The sequence below is a fragment of the Ziziphus jujuba genome, chromosome 1, assembly GCF_031755915.1.
Source record: "Ziziphus jujuba cultivar Dongzao chromosome 1, ASM3175591v1".
Lineage (NCBI taxonomy): Eukaryota > Viridiplantae > Streptophyta > Magnoliopsida > Rosales > Rhamnaceae > Ziziphus > Ziziphus jujuba.
Genome location: NC_083379.1, coordinates 11,766,853 through 11,788,993, shown reverse-complemented (window position 1 = coordinate 11,788,993; position 22,141 = coordinate 11,766,853). Strand labels below are relative to the sequence as shown.

At 31.5% G+C, this 22,141-nt stretch overlaps 3 protein-coding genes across 7 annotated transcripts; 1 reads left to right on the top strand and 2 right to left on the bottom strand.

Annotated features, from left to right (window-relative positions):
* The first annotated feature begins 4,356 nt into the window (after positions 1-4,356).
* On the top strand, positions 4,357-8,814 carry LOC107417143 (WPP domain-interacting protein 2). 2 transcript variants are annotated; one of them, XM_016025721.4, is made up of 3 exons: positions 4,357-4,514; positions 4,928-5,976; positions 7,778-8,814. In XM_016025721.4, exons 1-3 carry the CDS (start codon positions 4,498-4,500, stop codon positions 8,524-8,526), a joined length of 1,815 nt encoding a protein of 604 aa, XP_015881207.1. In that variant the 5' UTR covers positions 4,357-4,497; the 3' UTR covers positions 8,527-8,814. The 2 variants fall into 2 exon arrangements, with proteins under 2 accessions (XP_015881207.1, XP_015881225.1); XM_016025739.3 differs by having other exon boundaries at positions 4,789-5,976.
* Positions 8,815-11,477: 2,663 nt separating this feature from the next.
* Positions 11,478-14,163, bottom strand: LOC107417299 (uncharacterized). Its single transcript, XM_025073051.3, has 2 exons — positions 12,333-14,163; positions 11,478-12,246 (listed from the first exon to the last, which is right to left on the bottom strand). The coding sequence occupies exons 1-2, from the start codon at positions 13,524-13,526 to the stop codon at positions 11,935-11,937; spliced, it is 1,506 nt and encodes a 501-aa protein (XP_024928819.1). The 5' UTR covers positions 13,527-14,163; the 3' UTR covers positions 11,478-11,934.
* A 1,659-nt stretch (positions 14,164-15,822) lies between these two features.
* LOC107417308 (high mobility group B protein 10) lies at positions 15,823-21,329 on the bottom strand. Of its 4 annotated transcripts, XM_048474841.2 has the most exons (7): positions 20,822-21,329; positions 18,200-18,278; positions 17,290-17,452; positions 17,097-17,174; positions 16,512-16,701; positions 16,346-16,433; positions 15,823-16,108 (listed from the first exon to the last, which is right to left on the bottom strand). In XM_048474841.2, the coding sequence occupies exons 1-7, from the start codon at positions 21,067-21,069 to the stop codon at positions 16,019-16,021; spliced, it is 936 nt and encodes a 311-aa protein (XP_048330798.1). In that variant the 5' UTR covers positions 21,070-21,329; the 3' UTR covers positions 15,823-16,018. The 4 variants fall into 4 exon arrangements, with proteins under 4 accessions (XP_048330798.1, XP_048330794.1, XP_048330788.1 ...); XM_048474837.2 differs by having other exon boundaries at positions 16,346-16,698; positions 20,822-21,318; XM_048474831.2 differs by having other exon boundaries at positions 16,346-16,701; positions 20,822-21,312.
* Between the last annotated feature and the right edge of the window lie 812 nt (positions 21,330-22,141).

The window sequence follows — 22,141 nt, the reverse complement described above, 5'->3', positions numbered from 1 at the left end:
TTATCGGAGTTCTAGAGTTGGGATCCTACAAATTCAAGAAAAAAGAAAGGAAAAAAAAAAATCTCTTTCTTTATTAATCCCCAAATATAAATACAATAAGATATAAAAATTTGATAATAGGTGGAGTGACTCTTCCCCTTCAATATATAAATAAATATATTTAGACATCCATAATAATATGGTAAATGTTAAGAGTCCTTACTTTTTTAATATTAGTATTGAATCATTAATTAAAATGATATTTTTAGGATTTAACATGTGTACCTATTATCAATATAAATTGGAAATATATTTTTGATATTAAATTATTTTATATATATAATCATCCTTTTCTTTTTGAAAATAGTATCAAAGAATTCTAATTTAATTAAAATTATCTCTCATTTATAATAAGAGATATTGTAAGAAGACAAATACTAAAAGTTAGTCACATTCTCAATTACATAAAAATAAAATGTTAATTGCTAATTCAATCTAATTTATAAAAAAAGTATGTCTTTTAGAAAAAAAATCATTTAAATAAATTTTATTTCTACTTGTTTATATTAGACATAAAATGTTATTTCCTAATTGATAATTGGAATATTAGTTATTAGATTTTCTCCAAATATATATATATATGCACAAAACTAAATTTGTGATCGAAATTAGAAATATAAATTTGTAGAAAGTAACATTTCATTACAAAAAAAAAAAAAAAATCAAACACAAAATAAAATAATAAACATTTTAACAAATGCTACCTTTTTCTAAAAAAATAAACAAATACTATTTTTTTCTTTATTAAGCCTATAAGTTATCTAGAAGCTTCTGTTGATCCTTATATAAGGAGAGGCAACCATCATTATTTTCACACCTTAGAATCTACATAGAAATTCTCTATGGAATTTCTCTTAGTTCTTCAAGTTCTTAGTTTGTTCTTTTAGTTTATTTATTTCGCACAATTTAAAATTTTCTTTTGTTCTTTATTTTGAGACTAAATTTTCTAAATCAACTTAACTAATCATTACTGTAGCAAAAAACTCATAATTTATAGTATTGCAAAAAAATAAAATAAAATAAAACCTAATCACTTATCAACAATACTCAATATGAGGGCCAAAATATCTTTTCTAAATATATTACATGATAAAAATCTAGCAAATGATTTACGATTCTTTTTTTAAAATCCAGCCCGAAATCTTGACTTTTGATTTCTTACAAGTTGGGTTTACCATTTTTTCTAACTCAAATGATAAAATCAAAAATCTTAGTTTAAGACCTAATTTTTAAAAAATTCAAGCCGCTCTAATTTGAGACTAACACTATGTTTGTATTAAAGGGGAAAAAAGAAAAACAGAGGGAAAAAAATGATATGTTAAATGAGGAAAGGAAAGGAAAAAAATTATTAATAATTATTGTTTGGATGATTAATGAAGGGAAAGAAAAGGAAATGATATTAAAAGTCTTAAATATTTTTATACAATAATAATCAAAGTAATTTTGAGATTTTAAAAAATTTGATTTAAAACTTTTCCTTTTCCTACCAATTTTGGAATGAAAATAAAGCTGATTAGTATAAAAAAAACCAATTTCTTCTATTTCCTTTCATTTATTTTTATTTTTAACTTATTTTAACCATAAAAATAAGATATTTAAATTATTTACTTTCTATTCACATTTATTCCATCAATTTAAACATAGTGTAACTATATGTATAAGAAAAGGTTTAAGTCATGACAATCTGGCTCTTTTAAAATCAACTTTTAATGTTGGCCATTGATTTCTGACAATTGGGCTATGTTTTACCACTTTTCAGCTCAAGTGGTAAAATTAAAAATCAAGATATAAGATTTAATTTTAAGAATGTTAAATTGTTTTGAATTAAGACTAACTACATATATATATATATATATATATATATATATAGTAATGATATGTTGGAGATATATTACAATATAAAATGAGAATATATTGCCGAGTTAAATATTGAAATTGTCCTATTAATTTATGATTTAAAACAAAAATTCTAATTGAACAAATAATAATTTTTAATCATTATCATGTGAATAGGTATCCAACATAAAATAGAAACAATGTTATTAACATATCAAAGTTGTACACACACACACACACACATTTATATATATATATAAGAAATCAATCATGCTTTTAGCATATTGATTTTCCTTTTCAATTCTTGAGTTGCTTCAATAGTTTATATTAACAAATTCATTTATGGTCACATGCGGTTATAAAGTTCAATTTGCCAAAATAAAATTTTAGTATATTAATAAAATTAGGGTAAATATCACTATATTCCAACTTATGTTGCTATTTTTTTAATACTTTATTTTTATTATGAAAAATATCAATACTTTTTTTTATATTTAATTTTCATTTCAACTTATTTTTTTTATTTATTTTAAACTCTTAAAAATAAAGCTAGAATTTGAACAATTTACATTTCGTTTAATTAAATTCTTTTAACCATCCTTAAAAATAAAGAATAACAAAAATTAATAAATGAAAATAATATAACCAAACTCATAGTTAACTTGTTTTTTTCTTTTAAAAGAAAATTCAAATGTATTAAATGTTGATAAACTTACTTCTTGAAGTTGTATTTGAGTCATTGAAACAATCATGATTATTATATATACCTTTCTAACTTTTTATTTTAATAAATTGGAAGGAGGATTTTAGCACCTATATTTTAAAAAATATTTATGTATGTTTGTTTGTATTTTTAAATTTTATTTTTTTTTATAAATTTCTTAAAAAAATAAAATTGTCAAAAAAGAGTAAACTAATTAAATTCTAATTCTATTAATAAAAGTGTTAAAAATAATATTATATTGAAATAAAAATATAATGTGAAAAAGCTATAGTGATATTTTTATAATAAAAATGTGGCATTAAATAATAGTAAATTAGGAGATTCTATATTGGAATTTAACCTTAAAATTATATTTTATCAGTAATTAAATTTTAAACCATAAAAAAAAAAATTATCAGGTGAATTTGATATGCACTTGACCATGAGAAAAATTTTTTCAAAAACTTTGGAGGCCACGACCCTCCCAGCCTGTAACTTGGTTCCATCATTGAGTTTTTTAGTTTTTTAATAATTGATTGAGATACTTCTTTTTTATATATAAAGGAAATTGTGCAGCCTTAATATCAAAATGAAAAACAATTATGCATGTTTCTTGGTGAAAATTTAGGCATGCTTATCCAAGTTTTTTTATTTTTTATTTTTTAATTTTTTATTGGTGAAACTGAAAAGTATGCATATCGAAGTTTATAGGAAATCGTATATGTCGAAGTTGAATTGAAAAAAGAATGGGTCATATGGTAAAAGTAAACAAACTAAGTTTTCTGAAAATTTTTATTATTAATTATTATTATTATTATTATTTTATTTTATATTGAGTTCACTTGAAACTTCCATCCACGGAGAAGAAACTAGACACACACGTCCTTATTGCAGGCCCCACGTCCGTTCCTAACCCAGTCCAAACGGTGCGAAGCAAAATGGAAAATTAATTATAATAAAATAATTGAGAGCAATAACATTTTTTTTATAAATAAAAAATAGACGTCTGAGTATTCTCTGTTCACATGTCCATAAATTATGCATTATTAGTAACTTGTGATTTTTTTAAATCCGTTAGCAGTCTACAAGCTATCCAATTTCAGTAGTAAAATATTTTGGAGTTTAAATCATAAAAAAATATTTTTTTAAATAGTTTATAAATTAGATAAATTATTTAAAAAAAAAAAAACTATCCCCTACATCATCAATTTGGTTATCTTTATCATCTTTTTCTATAGTATTTCTGTAAATGGTATCTATACCAATATTCAGATTTATCAAAAATTGAATTCACAATTTTTTCAAATAGATATAATTAATTGGTTTTTTGTCTATCTGCTCCATTATTTGGGAGCAATAACAGTATTTTTGAAATGAATCGGATTCATTAATAAATTATTTATATTTATATTTAAAAAGCCAAATCGAGATATTGAAATAAAAAATTTCATATGGATTTAAAATATCAAAATAAAAAAAGAGAATTATTGTAATGAAAAAGAAAGAGAGCATTGTTGTAAATGAGGGGTAAAAAAAGAAAAATTGGCACTTCTGTAAATAGAACCATCGTACGGTTCTTAACAGATGGCCAGCGGTGACCAACTGTGTTAGTGTGGGCCATCCCACTCCATGTGGCCCATCTGAATCGACCCACGTTCTCCTTTTTTTATTTTTTAAATTTATTTTTTCCGTTTAATTAATTAATATTATTATTTTTTAACCCCTGATCGCTAATTTTGCTATACGTTAGACTTATTTCCTTAAAAATATATTTTAATTTTATTTACCTAAAATCCTTCAATAATTTTCATGGCCTATAAAAATGGAAATCCAACATCGTTTTAGGGTTTCCATACCCTTCGATTTTCTCATTCATCACCTTCGAATTTCTCCATCCTCGTCATCTCCGACCTTCAATTATGATTTTTGAATCTTGGTATGTATCAAATACCTTTCCTTTTTTTTTTTTTTTAAAAAAAAATATATAGAATAAATGAAAATTTATCATTTATCTGAATTTTAATCCAATTCGATTGTCTTTCAATTTTATTAGTATTTGTTGTTAATACTTTGAATCCGTCGTTTATATATATGGGATTTTTTTCTTTCAATTTCATGATTGTTTTCCGAATATGTATTAATGCCTGGATTCTGAAAATTCCATGTAAATTTCATTCCAGTGACAGTCATTGATCTTTTTTTTTTTCCAGGTTTGCTAGATTTTGAGCTATGAGCTTGAATGATAGTTGTTGCTCTTGATCTTGATCTAAAATTTAATTTGGTGTGTGGGTTTGTGTGAGAGAATTCTTTCAAAATTTAAATTTTTTTTTTTGACATGGATTTGGAAAGTGAGTGCTCGGCTCTTGAATCTGTGGAAGATAATCAAGTGGACCAGGGAGTGTCTCATGGCGATGATGGTGATGATCATAAGGAAATTAGGAATAATGGGTATTGTACTGAAAATTTAGCAGATACTAGGGAAAAGGATGGAGGGATTGAAAACAGGCTGAATTCGCCTGTACCAGAATCCAAATCTCCTAGTACAAAAGGTTATGGATTGAAGAAATGGAGGCGAATTAGGAGGGAATTTAATAAGGATGCTAGTGCTAGTGTTGTAGATACTAGTAAAATTTTGAAGCGCGGCTTATCTGCTCCTGGAAACTCTATTAAACCTCAACGTTTACCTCTTGAAACCAAGCATAACAGTGGGGGTTCTGTTGGATCTGCAAATTTGTTAAACAATGTTGGAGCTCTTGATGGCTTTGCAATGCACACTTCTGGTTCGGATTCTAGGTTCGCTGTTGGTTCCATTTTTGCTGCTGGTACAGAATCTGAGAACAGTGAGGATCGGAGTAGCAAATCTTCCACAGCTGCCAGTGCCCCTAAGGCCAGGTATGACCTGCCTGCAGTAGTGGGGCATGTAAAAAATCGGATGAAGAACGTAAGTGGAAAGAATTTCGTCAATTCAACTCAAAGGGTTCAAGAGGGAAAGGGAAAAGCGGAGAGCAGCAAAAAGCACAGAGGAGAAAGGGTCAAAATCGAGAAGGAAAACTCTCATTCCAGTGTCGAATCTGACTCGAGAAGCTCCAACTTTTTCTTTATGCAGGGTGCAACTTTGGCAAGTAACGGAAAGCAAAGTGGAAGGTCAATGAGTTATGATGGAGAGAATAGCGATGAAGGTCATGCAAGTGAACGACACTTCAGTGAGGAAGTTCAAACGGGTTATAGCGAAGAGAATGTGGAAGAAGTTGAAGTTCTTTCAGAAGATGATTTAGTGGCAGATGTATATTCGGGAGTTAAGGAAGAAAAGAGTGAGAATAATGGGTTCATGAAAGACCAGGATCCACTAGTTGAGTCTATCCTTAGCCTTCAATCTGTACAAGAAGCACTTGAAAAAGGTTAGCCAATTTTCTTTGTTATAACATCGATAAAAAATTTTGGTTTTCTTTTGTGCATTGCTCGTGTGCAATTATCATATTGCTTTGCAGATGTACTATATTTTGAAATATGTTTATGCTTCTTCTTCTTCTTCTTCTTTTTTTTTTTTTTTTTTTTTTTTTTTTTTTTTTTCCCCCAGTGCTATCCAAAATTTGGTTATCCCTACACCATTATAAACATGTGCTTTGAGTACCTCTAAAAAGATTTTGGTTATTTTACATTCTTATCTGTGCAAGGAAAAACAAGTTAGTAGTATAAATATTTCATGTTCCATGTAGACAAGGTGATTTAAAGCTATATTATGTACAGATCATGCTTGCATTCTTTTGACAAGTACAGAAATTTTTTATCTTTGGGTAGACAGTTGGACTTGGGGACTTGAAATAATATGTTGAATCTTTGTTTAATGACTGAGAGAGGTAATTTAGCCTTTTATGGCCTGAATTGGTTAAGATGTAAATTATTTTGTATGTGCTTACTTTTAGGCAGATTTGGTTTTGTTGTTAAAACTTGGACCATGAAGAAAATTTCTTGTTATTGCATTGCGAGGTGTCTCATTGGCCTCCTGTATATAACTTTAATTGGATTGTGTAGATGCTAAAGATGGCCAGTTGTACAGAAAAAGGAAAAGGAAGCGGGCTTTAGGACATGTTTAGACTGGATGTTTGTAGGATTTGAATTAGGTAGATTATCGTTCCTTGTGGACCATGTCTTATACATGCGTGAGCTTTTTGTGTATTCAAGGATGATTTTTTAGGAAACTAATTCCATATATGTTAAATTTGCCCCATTTGGACATGCATAAGGAGCTTGATCACACTGAAATATGTATTTTGGGTTAGTGAGTAGCAATTTGGAAGTTTGCCTTTTGAGCAAAGGCTACATGTAGTTCGTGGTGTAAGAAAGTAGAAGTCGGTTGCAGGAATTACGGCTACAATTGTTTTAAATGTGCTCCATGATTTTGGAATTTTGGGTCTTCTAGAATTTTGAGTCTGTTATGGCTATTCAAGATTTGTCAATTACTTTGTATTGCAAGTTCATATCCTGAAAAGTTTACTAATACCAACATTTCTTTGCCATGCTAGTTGGAATTCTTCTTTACATTTATAGATGTTTTAACTTTCATCGTTTTTCAACCTCCCTTCCCCTTTCTTTCACACACACATGGACAATGTTCTCTATTTTGTTTTCACTTGTCCTCTCTAGTCTGTGGAAAATAAGAGATTTGTAAACATATCAACTTGTTTGTGAGCATGCACCTTATCATTTAGTTGTCTCACTGAACCCCAAAAAGTCTTGGAATTGTTATAATATGCCTTCCCATCTAACATGCTATCTATTGTAATGCATTTATAGTTTATACTCATAGAACTTATTATTTGAGTACTTAGTGTGAAAGCATGTCAGTTGGCTGCCCATTAAGCAGATTGCAGAAGACATTTGCTTTTTCACAACGTTAGATATGCTTGTCTGTTTGTGGTTGAGAGATTAATATCATGTGATTAATTGTCTTTTTCCACACTGAAGTTTATGCTGACAGAATTCTCATTATAGTAATTGCCTTTACTCTTTACTGCAATGAAGTTAGTGGCTGCATTCTGTTTTTACCAAATATGGCTTATTATCTGCTAAGTTGATCGTAACCAATTTTTGTTAGATTTTTTTTTTTCCTTCTAATTTAAATTTTATTGTGTTGGTGTAATTTCTTAAATGTGATTTGTATGCAAAATTGATTTAATGGAGTTATTTATTCTCTTCCAGAGGTCAAGAAACTAGAGGAGATTGGGAAGGAGCCTTTGCCATCGCCTAACAACTGGGTGGATGGTAGCAGTGTACCTGGACCTGCTGATTCCAGCGATCCAGAAATTCATGAACCCAACTCATCTGAGCAGTTGGGTTCTGAAAATATCAGACCAAGTGCTGTGAGTTCTTTGGAAATGCAGATATTGAGCTTGAAACAGAACATACAATCTTTGGAAAGCAAACTGGAAGAGTCAAGGGCAATGCTCGAGGTGAAGTCATTCCGGATTGCAGAACTTGAAGCCACTATTAATAGTAGTAAGTCCCCAAAGGAAGAATCTGGTAGCACCACAGATTTACTGGAAAAAAAAAGTAGAGAGATAGAATATGAGCTTGAAGGCCTGTTTAAGCAAAGGATAGAAGCTGAAGTTGAATATCTGGCAATAACAAGGACAATACAAAGCTTGAAGATTGCTGCAAGTAACCAAATCACGCTCTTTGAAGAACAAGAGTCTCTTGCAAATGAGCAAGCACAGATGATAAACAAGCTTGGAGAAACAGAAAACAAGGCTGCAAAGCTAAAGAAACAAGCTGAGGAGTTAGAAAAATATTGTGGTGATATTTTAGGGACCGAAGAAGTTTTGATCATGCAGAGGAGGGTATGTAAGGTTTCCTCATGTTTTTTTATACAGTTTTTATTATTGGTCGTAGCCTTTTGGGTTTTTTGGTTGCAGTTATCGCCTTATACTGGGGCGGTTGTACCTACCTAAGTCTGCGAGTTTTCATTTTTTTTTTTTTTTTTGGTTTTTTGGTTGGTATTTTCCAGCATCTCAGGCAAATATTTGAATGTGTTTTTAAGTTTCTATTGTTATTGTTTAGAACAATTTCTACATTCCGGATGAGGGGTGAGGGGGAATGAGCCTGTAATATTGGGTTTTTATTTATATTTTTTATTTTTGTTTATAATTTTCATTTCTGCAGATTTGTAACACATTGTTGTAAACTTTTTTGTTGTTTCTAGTCAATAGAACTTTGTCAGAATTATAACCTTGGAACCAGTCGGTCTATATTGTGTTGGAAAGTCTTATTTTGGCATTCATTTCTGAGGTACTTTAATGAGGTGGAAGTGGAGTTGTGTTTGGTGTGTTTGTTATAACTTATAACCATTAGTTTTTGACTTTTGCACTTCGAATAACCAGTCATAAAAGTCAGTAGACAAATGGTGGAATACATAACGCGTATCCTAATTGGTTCATAAGAAGTTGGGCTGTTCTGTTTGCTTACTAAAGACAAATTGTTAAGGTGGCCCGCACCAACTGTCAAATAACGATTCCTATTTCTATGTGCATTGCGTTTGGCAATATCGTGTATCTCCTTGTCGAAAATTTTTCTATACAATTGTTATATAAGTAAATATTGTTTACCAAGCCATTCACTATCGAACAAGTAATAACATATTAATGCAGAATTTTTATGATTTGTTTAGGGTGCTTCTTTGTACACAATTCAAATTTCTATTCCCACTTCATTTTTATAGAGAACTACAAAAATAACCTTGGTTTTTTTTTTTTTTTTTTTTTTTTTTCAATTAGAAGTTTCATCTCTTTAGACGACCACCGCAGCTTTTGTATATTTCTTCTCCAAACCATCTGTTGGGATTTCAGTAGCAATTTCACTCCCACTGCATTAAAATTTAAGCCCTTTTTAGGGAGAAAGAGTAAAAGCTCAAACCAAAGCCAAATGGAGATCAGCAAATCTTGCACATGTACTATGAGAAAGAAATAAAAGCATTTGGAAAAAAAAAAAAAAAAAAAAAACCATTGTACATGATCATAGACCACAATGGATAATAGTATAACTGTTACACGTTAATATTTTCTATTCCATGATTCTATGCGCATATTACGTTGTTTTACATTTTTTTTCGATAAACTACATGTTGTTTTGCATGTTTATATACTGTGCATATAATTTATTTATTTATTTTTTGATAATAGCATTTCATTTGTTTATTATGCATGGAACTAAGCGCCAAAGTCTAGTATACATTCATTCCGTTCCAAACGCATATTCATATGCATTAATTTTTTTTTATTTTTTTTGGCCACATTTACCAACTCGCTCAAATTCTATTAACTAAAGCAGTGCTTATGTGTTTTGAGCATGCTAATAATCATTCATTATAGGAAATTAATTGTGCTAAAATTTGCCCTTTATCCTGAAAGTTAAAAAGTAGTCAATTGTATTTGTAAATCACTATAATAAAAGAATCCTTAATTTGGGCGATTAGTTATTTGTAAACCCAAGGGCGAAAAGTGCATGCAAATGCTCATATATACAAATGGTATTAATTATATTTAATTAGGGGTTGATTCAAAAACATTGAAGAGGGATGCACAACCAAATGATTTATTTTCTTTCCTTCTAATTACAACTCTTCAATGACTTTGCTAGCGTGCGTGACTCTAATGCTTTTAATTTTTATTACAAATGACAAACCATTTAATTGAAACTTTATAAGAAGAGCATCATGAATAACCACATACTTTCATGCTTTACATGGAAAAAAAAAATATATATATATATATATATACATATGCGATTAATGTTAATTAATAGATTAAACGAATACAATGGAAAACATTGAAACTAAAATTAATCTCTCTTTTTATATATATATATATATATATATATATAGAGAGAGAGAGAGAGAGAGAAGAGATAGTACGAATTGGAAATTGAGAAGATGGCGTGAAAAAGGTGTTAATGGCGTATAAAGCTAGTCAAAAGTGATATTATATTTGTATTACAGAAAAAGTGTTTCTGTTTATTTATTTATTTATTCGGCAATCGTACTATAAAAAGTGTTGCTTTCAAATGGTCACGAGAATTTGTCAATAAAACAGTTGAGGCATTCCCTTTATCTCCTCCTCCATCTGTGTTTGCAGACTATTTCGTACTGATTAATAAAACACTTCCCCTACACCTCTTTCAACATATTCTTGCTAAAATATCTCTCATATATATATATATATATATATATATAACAACTAAGCTCTCTCATTTTCCTTCTCATTCATCATTTCCCCTTTGCTTAGCCTATAATTGTTTTACATACGTATAGTTATAGAATTTTCACCCTATAGAATATCACACACAAAGCCAAACACATTAACCAAGTCTATACGCCTATCTTGCTGACCCAGTCATATGTAACTAACGCGTACACAATTAACTCAAGATCAAGAAACTGGACTTATATATATATAGATTCAACATTCTTAGTGCATCATACAAGTAAAAATATTAGATTGCAACACATACTTTTCTATATCATATCCATTGGTCCCACAAATACGTAGTTTATCCGACCAACTTGGTTTAGGACCTCAATGTTTTTGTCAATGAAATCAGAAACTTCTTTCTTTTTTATTTTATAAAAATAAAAAAAAGGAAGATCAAGTTAATAAATTTAATCAAGAAAAACAAAAAAACAAGACAATTGAACATTGATTCTCTTGCAAGTTACGGTACGAGGCCGGTGATATATTGGTACCAACTCTTTCTTGACTTTTTGAAAAAATCTCTAGAATACTAAAAATAAAAAAATAAATCAATAATAAAATCAAAAAAAAAAAATGCTAAAACACTTGGTGAGCCTTTTCGAATGAAGACAGAATACTATATAAGAATATTGTTAAAAGTTGGAAAAACAACCAAATAATTAAGAAAATTGAAATTAGATGGAATAGGGTCCAAAAGTATAAATGTATACATGAAGATTCAAAGGAAGGAAGAAAAGAAAGAAAGTAGGCCCTTTTGGATATTTCCCTTCATAACAATCCTGCCGGACCATCATGCTTTACATGAAGAAAATTAACACAAAAGACAAAGGCCTAATGACCCCACCAGATTAAACAGGAAACAACCAAGAGGGTTCCTCTGTAAATACTATTTTCATCACCACTACTGAAAAGAACAAAAACCTAACCGAAAACTATATGCCATCTTCAACTATCACTACTTAGCTGATGATCACTTCCATTAATTATCTTCCAAATTGTACTGGGGATTAATCATGAATTCAATCTAACTAGCTAATTAACTAATTTTGCAACTAGAAGAATAAGAAGCTGTAGTAAATTGTTGTTAGTACAGTAGTTACTGTAGCTAGCTAGCTAGCTCACCTGCAGAGTCAAAGTTGAAGTGGAGACAACTTGCTCAACATAATCATCGTTATCATTATCATTATTATCATCCTCCTCCTCCATAGGTGGGAGCTCATTGAGATCAAAGCTAATAACTGCTTTCAGACGATTAGTAGTCTGACTAGCTTCTCCAGGCGATAACGATGTAGATTGATCAGCTAAGACTTCCACAGGGGCATTATTGATATTATTATACCAGTGGCTTCTCTTATGACCCCCAAGAGCTTGACCAGTTGGAAACATCTTCTTGCAAATCTTGCATTGATGATGGTGATGATGATCCTGAGGATTATATCATGATGAGTTGATTGATGATGATTATGATCATAATAATCGACATGATAAGAGTGAGAGTGAGGATTGATTACCATCTTCCTGATGTTGTTGACGCTGTTATTGTGACTAGACCTGTGACCTCCCAATGCTTGGTGGGTTGGGAAAGATTTATTGCAAATATTGCAAGTGTATGATCTATTATTATCAGTATTGTTATTATTAGCATTATTTGCAACCATAACTCCTCTTTCTTCAAGGTCTGCCAATTTCATCTTCCTTCTCTTCTTCTTCATCATCATCATGTTCATGGTGTCGTCCTTTATGTTGCCCATTGCATTAATGCTTTCGGAATTCTGACTATCCGAGTAAAAATAATCCTCTCCAACATGACGAAGCTTGTAATTCGCTTTTCCTTTGTCCACGTCATCATCATCATCAGGTCGCTTCCTGTTCCTGAAATTGAATTCTTGATCTTCTTTATCAATTGTTGTGCTGCCGCGGCGAGACAGCATAAGCAGATCAGATACAGCCTCAGCTTCGTTCTTCTTCGCAACGGTTTTGCCGCTGCTGATGATGCTGCCACTGCGACCTCTCTTGGTGCTGACAGGCCAACTGCAACCGTACAAACTCTTTGACAGATCAACATCACGATGATGATGACAATCAACGGCCGCAGTGGCTGCGGAAGCTGAATCGGCAATTTGATCGTCGTCGGAGAGAGTGGATGAGGAAGTAGTGGTTTTGGCGGTGGCGGCTGCGGTGGTGGCCGGAGGAAGAGAAGGAAGAGGAGGTTGAATTCCTCTCCATTCTCTATCGGGATGCGATCTCATATGGCCAAAAAGAGCTTTCATGGAGAGGAAATTCTTTCCGCACACGCAACAAACCGGCGGCGTCGTATGATCGGACGTGTTGGTTGTTGTTGTAGTAGTAGTAGTAGTGGTGTTCGCCGTAAAGTGAGTGGCGGCGGCTGCGGCGGCGGCGGTAGTTCTACTCCTATTGCTACTCCGATTTCGATCGGCGGGTTGAGAGTACTGAGAGTGCATTCTCATGTGACCTCCGAGTGCTTTTCCGGATCTGAAAATCTTACCGCACAATTGGCACACACGAGTTCCAGCAGCTGCTCCAACAGTGACAACACCTTCTTGTTCTTCTACTTCATCTTCTTGATCTTGCTGTTCTTCTTCTTCATCTTCTTGATCTTGCTGTTGCTTTTCTTCTTCTCCGGGAGGATTCGGAATCTTGAGCTTGGAGCTCACGAACCCTGTGGCTTCTTCTTTTAACTCCATGATGAGGGGGGTGGAGGTTTACAGCAGCAGCTAGGATGTTTGGGTTGGGAGAAAAATACTAGAATCTATCTCTACTCTTACTGATGAATGAGAAAAAAAGAAAAAAGAAAAAGAAGAAAAAAGATTTATATATATATTTATAAGTAAGCTTGTCTACGAAGCAATAAACATATCCCCACTTAATTAGGTTTTATTTTTTAATAATAAAAAATAGAGATTAAACGCTAAGTAAGAATAAAAAAAAAAAACAAAAAACGCGGTGGTGAGTTAGTAGAGAGAGGTATAATAGAAATAGGAATCAGAGGGCATAAAATTGGAAACAAAAATCGGAGTAGATAGAGAGAGAGAGAGAGAGAGAGAGAGAGAGAGAGATAATGGAATATTCTAAAAGACGAAATAGCTCAGAAAGAGATCATGACAGACCAACAATGGGACTCACCCTCTTCAGTTTCCTAATTTAGAACACTTTTCCATAAGGCTTTTGCTTTTGCTTAAATTTGCTTAAAATTGATTATGATCATCATTCATCATTCATCATTCATTGTGTATTAATTAATTTCAACTGCTATGCATATAAATAAATTATTTTCAAAAAATATGTATATATAAAATAAATAATGGGGGTTAGAGATTAGGGGGTTTGGGTTAGTGGGGAAATTTTGATCCAGTGTCACGTTCTTCTTGGTCCTTAATTTTTGGCTTTCGGAATCTTCCAACTTCTACCACAGTTCACAATTCACTCCACCACTATCTACACTCCCTCTCCCCCAACCCCCACAATACTGTTTATTTTATTTTATTTTTCATTTAGGTTTTCATGTATTCATTTATGGTAAGGTTGGATAAAAAGAAACTTTCCAAATTAAATATAATATGAATATGAATGGGGTTTGCAAAATTAACACCGAGCCAGCTAGCTAGCTAGCTAGATGGGCGATACAAACATGCGTATGTACCAATATAATTATGATCTCCATTATTAACGCTTTTATTTACCCAAAATTTATAACCCTTTAAATCTCCCTTTGGCTAAATTAACCATTATCCTACCTAATGAAATCTCTTCATTACATATAATAATTAATATTAATATTAATAATAAAGGATTCACAAAAAAGATGATCTTGCCATTATATTGTAACATGACATGTGTTTGGTTATATTCATTAATATTATTTTGTTCTTATAGTAAAAAACAAAGCAAATGAACGATGACGAACAAGTTATTAACCTCTGGAATTTTAGAAGTTATTTGACAAAATCCCTAGAATAAAAAAAATAATAATAAAAAAAAAATCTTTTTTGGTTTTTTACTAATTTTGTCTGCGGCTAAGTTTGGGTTATCAATTAATTCAATTTTACATTTAAAAGAATGAAATTGGTGCACAATCAAATTTCCACTCTGTCAGATTCTTTATATTCATTCACATCCAAATTTAAGTATGAGATTTTCCTTTTTTTATTCTCTATATGGCACCTCAAGTAGGAAATATTATCCATCCAATGCAAAATAATGAAAATAATATTTTGTTTTTCCTATCCAAAATTTACTTTAAAGAAATTGGGTTATTTTAAATTATTGCTTGTTAACCTTTAAACACTTCACTTCACTCCACTATGACACCTCGCTATGACAAATTGTGGAAGAACAATTATATGGTAAAAAAAAAGAAAGAAAAAAGTATTTAATGACAGTATAATGCAAAAATTTACCTTCAAATGCCACCCATTAGCCAAAGCTTAATACGACCTCTAACAATTTTCAAAGGCCGCATGCTTCTATATCCATACTTTGCTAAAGATAAAATTAAATAAATTATAAATTAGCATTACATTTACAACTTGTTGAAAGCCCAATTTATTTTTTATTTGTTCTTCATTCGTCGGTCCAATATTAATCGCCTATATGGTTTCTGTATTATAATTAATGGAAGTAACTTGCATGTTACTGGTAATAGAAGTCAAACAAGAACCCACTTATCTTTTTCGTTTTCTTCTATTTCCACCATTAACACGTTGACCTTGAGCAGAATATCTTAATCCCATCAACTGTTGATCCACAGACAAATTCTAGTAGGTCATCAAATCGAACTGAAGAGATCAAGCCAAAGTTGAATTGTGATTATACCATTTCACTCTCTTAAGCGATACCCAGTAATCCTAAAACCAACAATTAATTAATTATGGTGTCTGAACAGTGAACTGAATTTGCTGCATTCGTATTCTTCTCTTCACAACACAATTTTATATAACCAAAAAAAATATTTTAAAAAAAATAAAAATTAAGCCACTTGCATATTACAAAGCTGCATGCCCTTTCTACCCTCTCAGTTTCCGAAGAGAAGCATATAATATAGAAATGAGTAGTGACATTAAAATACAACAACAAGCAATAAATATTAGAAGCTACAACAACAACAACAACAACAATCGAAATAATGATGTCCTAAAGAACTAAAAGAGTATATCTAAAACTAATAGTTTGGATTTGGCTATTGATTTGTGGAATTGTAGGAAGATTTGTATTCCATCATCTCTGTCCTGTATCTCTCCTTGTCCCTCAGCCCTTTCTCCTGATAAACCTGCATCAAATCCCCAGTAGCAAATATTATGTATAAATAAACTACCTCTCACAAAGGAAGTCATAGGCAGTTCATATATTTGTCTAACAATTTTATATAATATATACATGTCACAAAATCATATATAAAATATCAGCCCAAGACCTGTGAATAAGTTTAAGAATGCTAACTTCTGAGATCAATTTATGTAAAATATGACACAAGCTAATTATAAATGCTGTGGCCGTGGCAAAATACCTGTTTTTCGGCCTCTGTGAGATTGTTCCACAGGACTCCTATCTTCTTGCTGATGGCCTTCTCTTGCCCATAGTACATAGGTTTTAGCCTGGCATAATGCTCGGCGAAGAAAAAATTATAACCACTCCTGTTTGACTTGGGCCGAGAGGGGTCACGTAATGCTAACCTGGATTTCTTCCGGTTCCGGCGATTATGCATATCCAAAGAGTAACTGCTTTTAGACGTGTTGAGAGGAATATGATATAGCACACCTTTCAGACGTTGAGAACCCACTTTCACAGTAACCAGATATCCACTGTCAAATTTTCCATCAATTGCTCCTGTAACAGAACAGCCAGGCTGCAATTCCAGGCCTGCTGCATAAACATAGAAACCAAAGATCCTTATTGCAGCTCTACCAGTTAAAATAAACCATTCACTCAAACGACCATATAATGGCAAAAGGTTAAAATAAAACAACAAAATTATCTCATTAGATTATAGAAAAAGCCAAGATCCTATTGGAAAGTAGTCAATCACAAATGACAAATTTTTTACTCCACAACTTCAAAAGAATTACAGGAACAGCATTTCTACACTAGTTTCAAGAAAATTATGAATTTCAAGCAATTCTATGAGTTGCTTACCAAAGGGAATTTAGTAACGTCCAGATTCCAAAGAACAACAAACTTATATTATATGTATACAGCAAGACCCAAATGAAGACGTTAATTCAGTAGAATTATGATATACAAACAGCTGTTACACTTACCCAGACCGGTTAACTGGTTTTTAGCATCACCATCCTCTGGGGTTCCCAAACCATCAGCTAGGTTACTGTTTACATTATCTGGAAAACAGAATAACAAAACCAAATTTCATTCGATTATATGGAACCCAAAAAAAATATATATATATATATTAGAGAAACACTTCAAAAGTACCAAGAACCATGTTTCCAATACCATGCATTGAGAATGAAGGAACTCGTCTGTGGAAATAATAAACTTGCTCAAAGTGATAAAGCAGGGATAGATAGTACTTCCTTAAAACAAATGAAGCACTGGTAATTGTTGTTGGAAAATTGAAGACCACAATCACTTCCTTCCATTTTCGATCTCTGATTACCTATGAACAGATTCAGAGAATTTAAATGGTCAAATAAACAACAGAGTAAGATAATTGATAACTACCCAAAAAAAATAAAATAAAAAAGATAGATGATATTTGTATAGAGAAAGTGGCACTACTAAGGGTCCGTTTGGTATAACTTATATAAGAAAGCTTTTAACTGTACAGCTTCTTCTAATAGAGTTTATATAAAAAGAGCTTTTATTGAAAAACTAATGAGTGTTTGGTTGTCAGTTTAAAAAATGCTTTTACTATTTCATTTAATGCTCTTGAGCTTTCCGATAAGCTTAAAGCAGAGCTTTTTTTGAGAAGCCTTAATTTTTGGCTTCTCCATTTTCCTTAAAACAGCGTATTTTTTTTTTTTTTGGTCAACAAGCACTTATTGATTTGTAGCTAAACATCCATTTTTTAAAGCAAAAGAGCTTAGGACAATCAATATGTGCCCTTCGCTAAAAAATAAGCCACCATACCACACAGAGGCTTAAACACCTGTAAGCGACTTAACTAAGACAACTTAATGTTTAAAGCATTCCAACATGACAATCAGTTGTCTCAGCCAACATTCACAACCATTTTACTTGTTAAAACTACGGGTGAGTCCTAAGCATATATTCAGAAAACTTCATTTCAAATCAAAGGAAATTGAGGCTGTGACCACTTTTGATATGATAGATTCTTCAGAACTCAAAACTTTTTTATTTGTAAAGTCTATTTACTAGATTTATCAGAATCTAATAAACAAACCTTTTCAATGCCACCACGATTAGTGACTTCTACAAAAAGGCGGTGTAGATCCAGAGCCTTGCCTCCTACTGTAGGAATCCTAGGGAAACAAAATGCATAAAGGAATTACATTAATCATATCCTCATCCATTACTGTTTCTCCTTCATCTGTAATATTTTACTTGTATGTTTGTAAAACTTCATCGTACAAAAAGCAAAACCATGGCAATAAGAGCAAGAAAAAAGCTCAAGTGTAAAATAATTACATAATCATGTCCACACTAGATTGTAAACAAATGACTAAACAATTACCCACATCCAAGAGATAGCTGATGCCCTTTTTAAAGTCTATTCAACTTCCTAAGCAAAGGTTTAGTATTGTTTGAAATTATCACCTATTTGGGACTTACATTACACGTCATGAATGATAAAACTTTCTTTCAATGTATATCAAAAAGACACTATACTACCATTCAACAAATAATAATAACAATAGATAACTTTTTCGAGTTCATGCCGAAAACACTAATACACCATAAGAAGATAAAAGAACTAAAAATTTTCCAGACAGAAAATTATACCGTCAAAGGGTGAAATAGAACCCAAAAACTTGTCCATATTGCTAGAGGAACAATGTCAATAACAAGAATAAGCCAACAGACGAAGCCATTGAATAACCACTCCAAAGAAAACCAATGTTTCATATGAACCAAAGAAGAATGGAGAAAGATGAAGAAAAGTAGCTCAATGATCCAGAATGGAGACAAAGACAGACACCAATGAAATAATATAGGACTTCAACATGTTTAAAGCAATAAAAAAGCATTTGATTAAGAGAAAAGAAAGCTCAAATACAGTCGTTTAGATAACCTTATATGTAAATTGCAGGAAACAGAAATCAAAACCAAGAAAAAGAAATTGTGAAAGAAGAGGTTACTCCCAACGTTATATGAGGCTATGTTAAGCCAAAAAAGTATTTGCTATCTTCACATGCCAAAAAACTTTTTATGAAAAGGAAGGAAGAAAAACACAAATAAATAGGAGACTTCTTTCTACACTAATAGATGCCAGTTTCAATTCAGTCTAATAAAGGATTTCATGTCCCACCAAGCACTAACAATCAAATTCCCACTTTCACCAGTGACAAAGAGGTTTACGCAAACCATAGGCCCTATGGGCATGTAATGAACCAAGAGGGAGAGAGAAAGAGAGTAAAAAACAAAAGGCAAAAAGAAATGAGCAATTAAGTGCACTTAAGAGATAGAGTAAACAAGGTAGATAACAGAATTCTTTTGCAAGCACATGAACATCTGCCATAGAGGATTGGAAAACTGAATAATGGACCCGATGAACATTAATTCTGCATCATGCTTTCACTGACACTGAATAAATATTGAGGGTATAGAGCAAATGGTTACATAAACAAGAAAACTGGTTACCATCATCTAAGTATTAAAATAGACGACACTAGTTTTGAACTAGGAGTCCAATCAACGGTTTGTCCCAATTGAAAACTTACATAAGTATATGTTAAATTACCTTATGGTTATAGGAAGTTGACATAACTATGTACATGAAGCTTATTATTAGACTTCCATCACATGTAAGTCCATCCATGCCCTTACACAGACACTTGCAAATAGGAGAACCAAGATTCAAAAGCAAGAACTCAAGCTCACCGATGCTTCATTACAATGTTAAGCCACCACTATCCCCATAAGCTTATATATAAAGAAAGTGGGCCCAACCATGAATATCAAGTTAAGGTTAGGTTCTCTTTCTTATGGCTATTCTGGGATTCAAAAGTCAAATATAGCAGCTTCTACCTCTTTCTTTGTAATTTCTCCCAAAAATCCAATTGATACCGTCGACATACATTTTATCATAGTGCAAAAATTGCAATTAGCATCAAAGAGTTAAAACATGGTTTGTGCAAATGTAAATGGAAGCTTTAAAGCTGGTGACCAATTTCTTTGGGAAAAAAAAAATAAAATTCCCAGTTATGGAAGATATCAAAAGAAAGATCAAAATTGGATGAGAAAGCAACATTTGAATTAAGGTAGCAAATTTAACTATTTTTCAACTATGCATTTCCGATAAATGCCTAATTATCCGATTATGGAAAGGAAAAGGACCAGGTTCGTATTGCAACATGATAAACTATTAGTGAAAATGATGATTTGCTATATACGACCGGGTTCGTTCAACTTCATGTTACCTACATCTTTAACTTCTTCAATCAAGATCCTGACTTGGCCATAAATACTTGAAAAAAAAAAATGATTCTTTTTTATACAGTGTTATCCGCCCATCCAATCAATTAAAACCAAGGGAGATGCAGAATAATTCAATGGAATAAGAAAACCATGGAGGGCGTACAAGTTCCAGTAAAGGAAATGTAGTGAACAAACAATGGCAAATAGATGAGTGCTTATTAACCAGGTAGAGTACATAGAAAAAAAAATAATAATAATAATAATAATAACAAATAAATAAATAAATAATTCCCAATATATAACAAATTAAACAATAAAAAGGAAAAAAATATGGACCCAATAAATCAAATCACATAAAAAAAAATAAAAATAAAAATAAAAACTTTGAGAAATAATATTAAAAAAAGGGAAAAACCGAACAACTCACATGAATTTGGTTCCGAAGGAAGTGTGGAAATCCTTGAGCTTTTCCCAAAAAAGGTCCGAACTTTGAACGACTTGCTCATATTTGGCGGTTGCTGAAGGATAAGACTTGGCGGTGGCGGTGAGTGGCGGTGAAAACCCGTTTGCGGTCTCACTGCGTAGTTGATGGTTTTGAGCTGAAAAGGCTGAAGTGTTTTCCGAAATTGGTTTTGGGACCTCAGCTTCAGGTTGATTATGGTGATGGGTAAACATTTCTTTTTAGTCAGAGGACAGAGAGAGCGGTAAAGATTGATAGATAGATAAAGATTAAAATAGGTATAAAACCAGACAGATTGATTTTAATTTTTCCTTCTATTCCTAAATCCTAATCTTTACTGGAAGATAACTTGATCAATATATATATATATATATATATATATGCAGATACTGTATGGGCAACCTAAAACTAGATTATTACAATTATATTATTAAACTAGTGGTAATGGTTTTCTTTTATTTGTTATATTCCTTTATTAATTTTATTTGGTGGGGTTTTAAAAAGCATAGAAATATACTAGAGGCTGCAAAAACTATTCTAGAGGAATGTATCTTTTTTTTTTTTTTTTACCTAAAAAAACAAGAGGTATGTATCTTTTTTTTTTTCCTTTTATTTTTTCTTTTTTGGTAATAATTCTAAAGGTCTCTTTGTTCCAAACAAAACTTAACCCTTGGACTCTGTTTGAATTTTTATTTTTTTTCCTAAAGTAAAAGAAAATATATAAAAAAGACAGAGCATAGATTAGGTTCTAAGAGTGAGAATGCAGCAAGATGGTGACGTTCATGATTGATCAACGTTTGCTTTCTACCCGCACAGCAGAAAAGATATGAAAATGTTACTTTATGTACGGCTTCTAGCCAAATAAAAAGAAATCATACCAAAAGTGGCCCAAAAAAAAAAAAAACCTTCGTTTTTATATAATATATGGTAGCTTTAGAAAATAGAAAGTAGAAAACTTGAAATTCAGGAAATTTTTTTGAGAGATAAAAATTCAGGAATAATGATCGTTTGGTGGCGGTGGAATGGGATACGAGGACCATGTTTTTATTTTATCATTATATTTAATTATTTTTATTGATTTACCAGTTTGGTAAATTTTTGTTTTATCATTATTAATACTCTTTTTTTTTTTTTTTCCTTAAGTACCATAATCACTTAGAAATTAAAAGTAAGTTAGAATTGAAAGCGGAATTCTTTTACTGGTGTGTACTTCATAAAATAAAGAAAGTTGTTTAGGCTATAAAATAAAACAAAATAAAAAGATAAAAGATAGAAATTTACAATAGA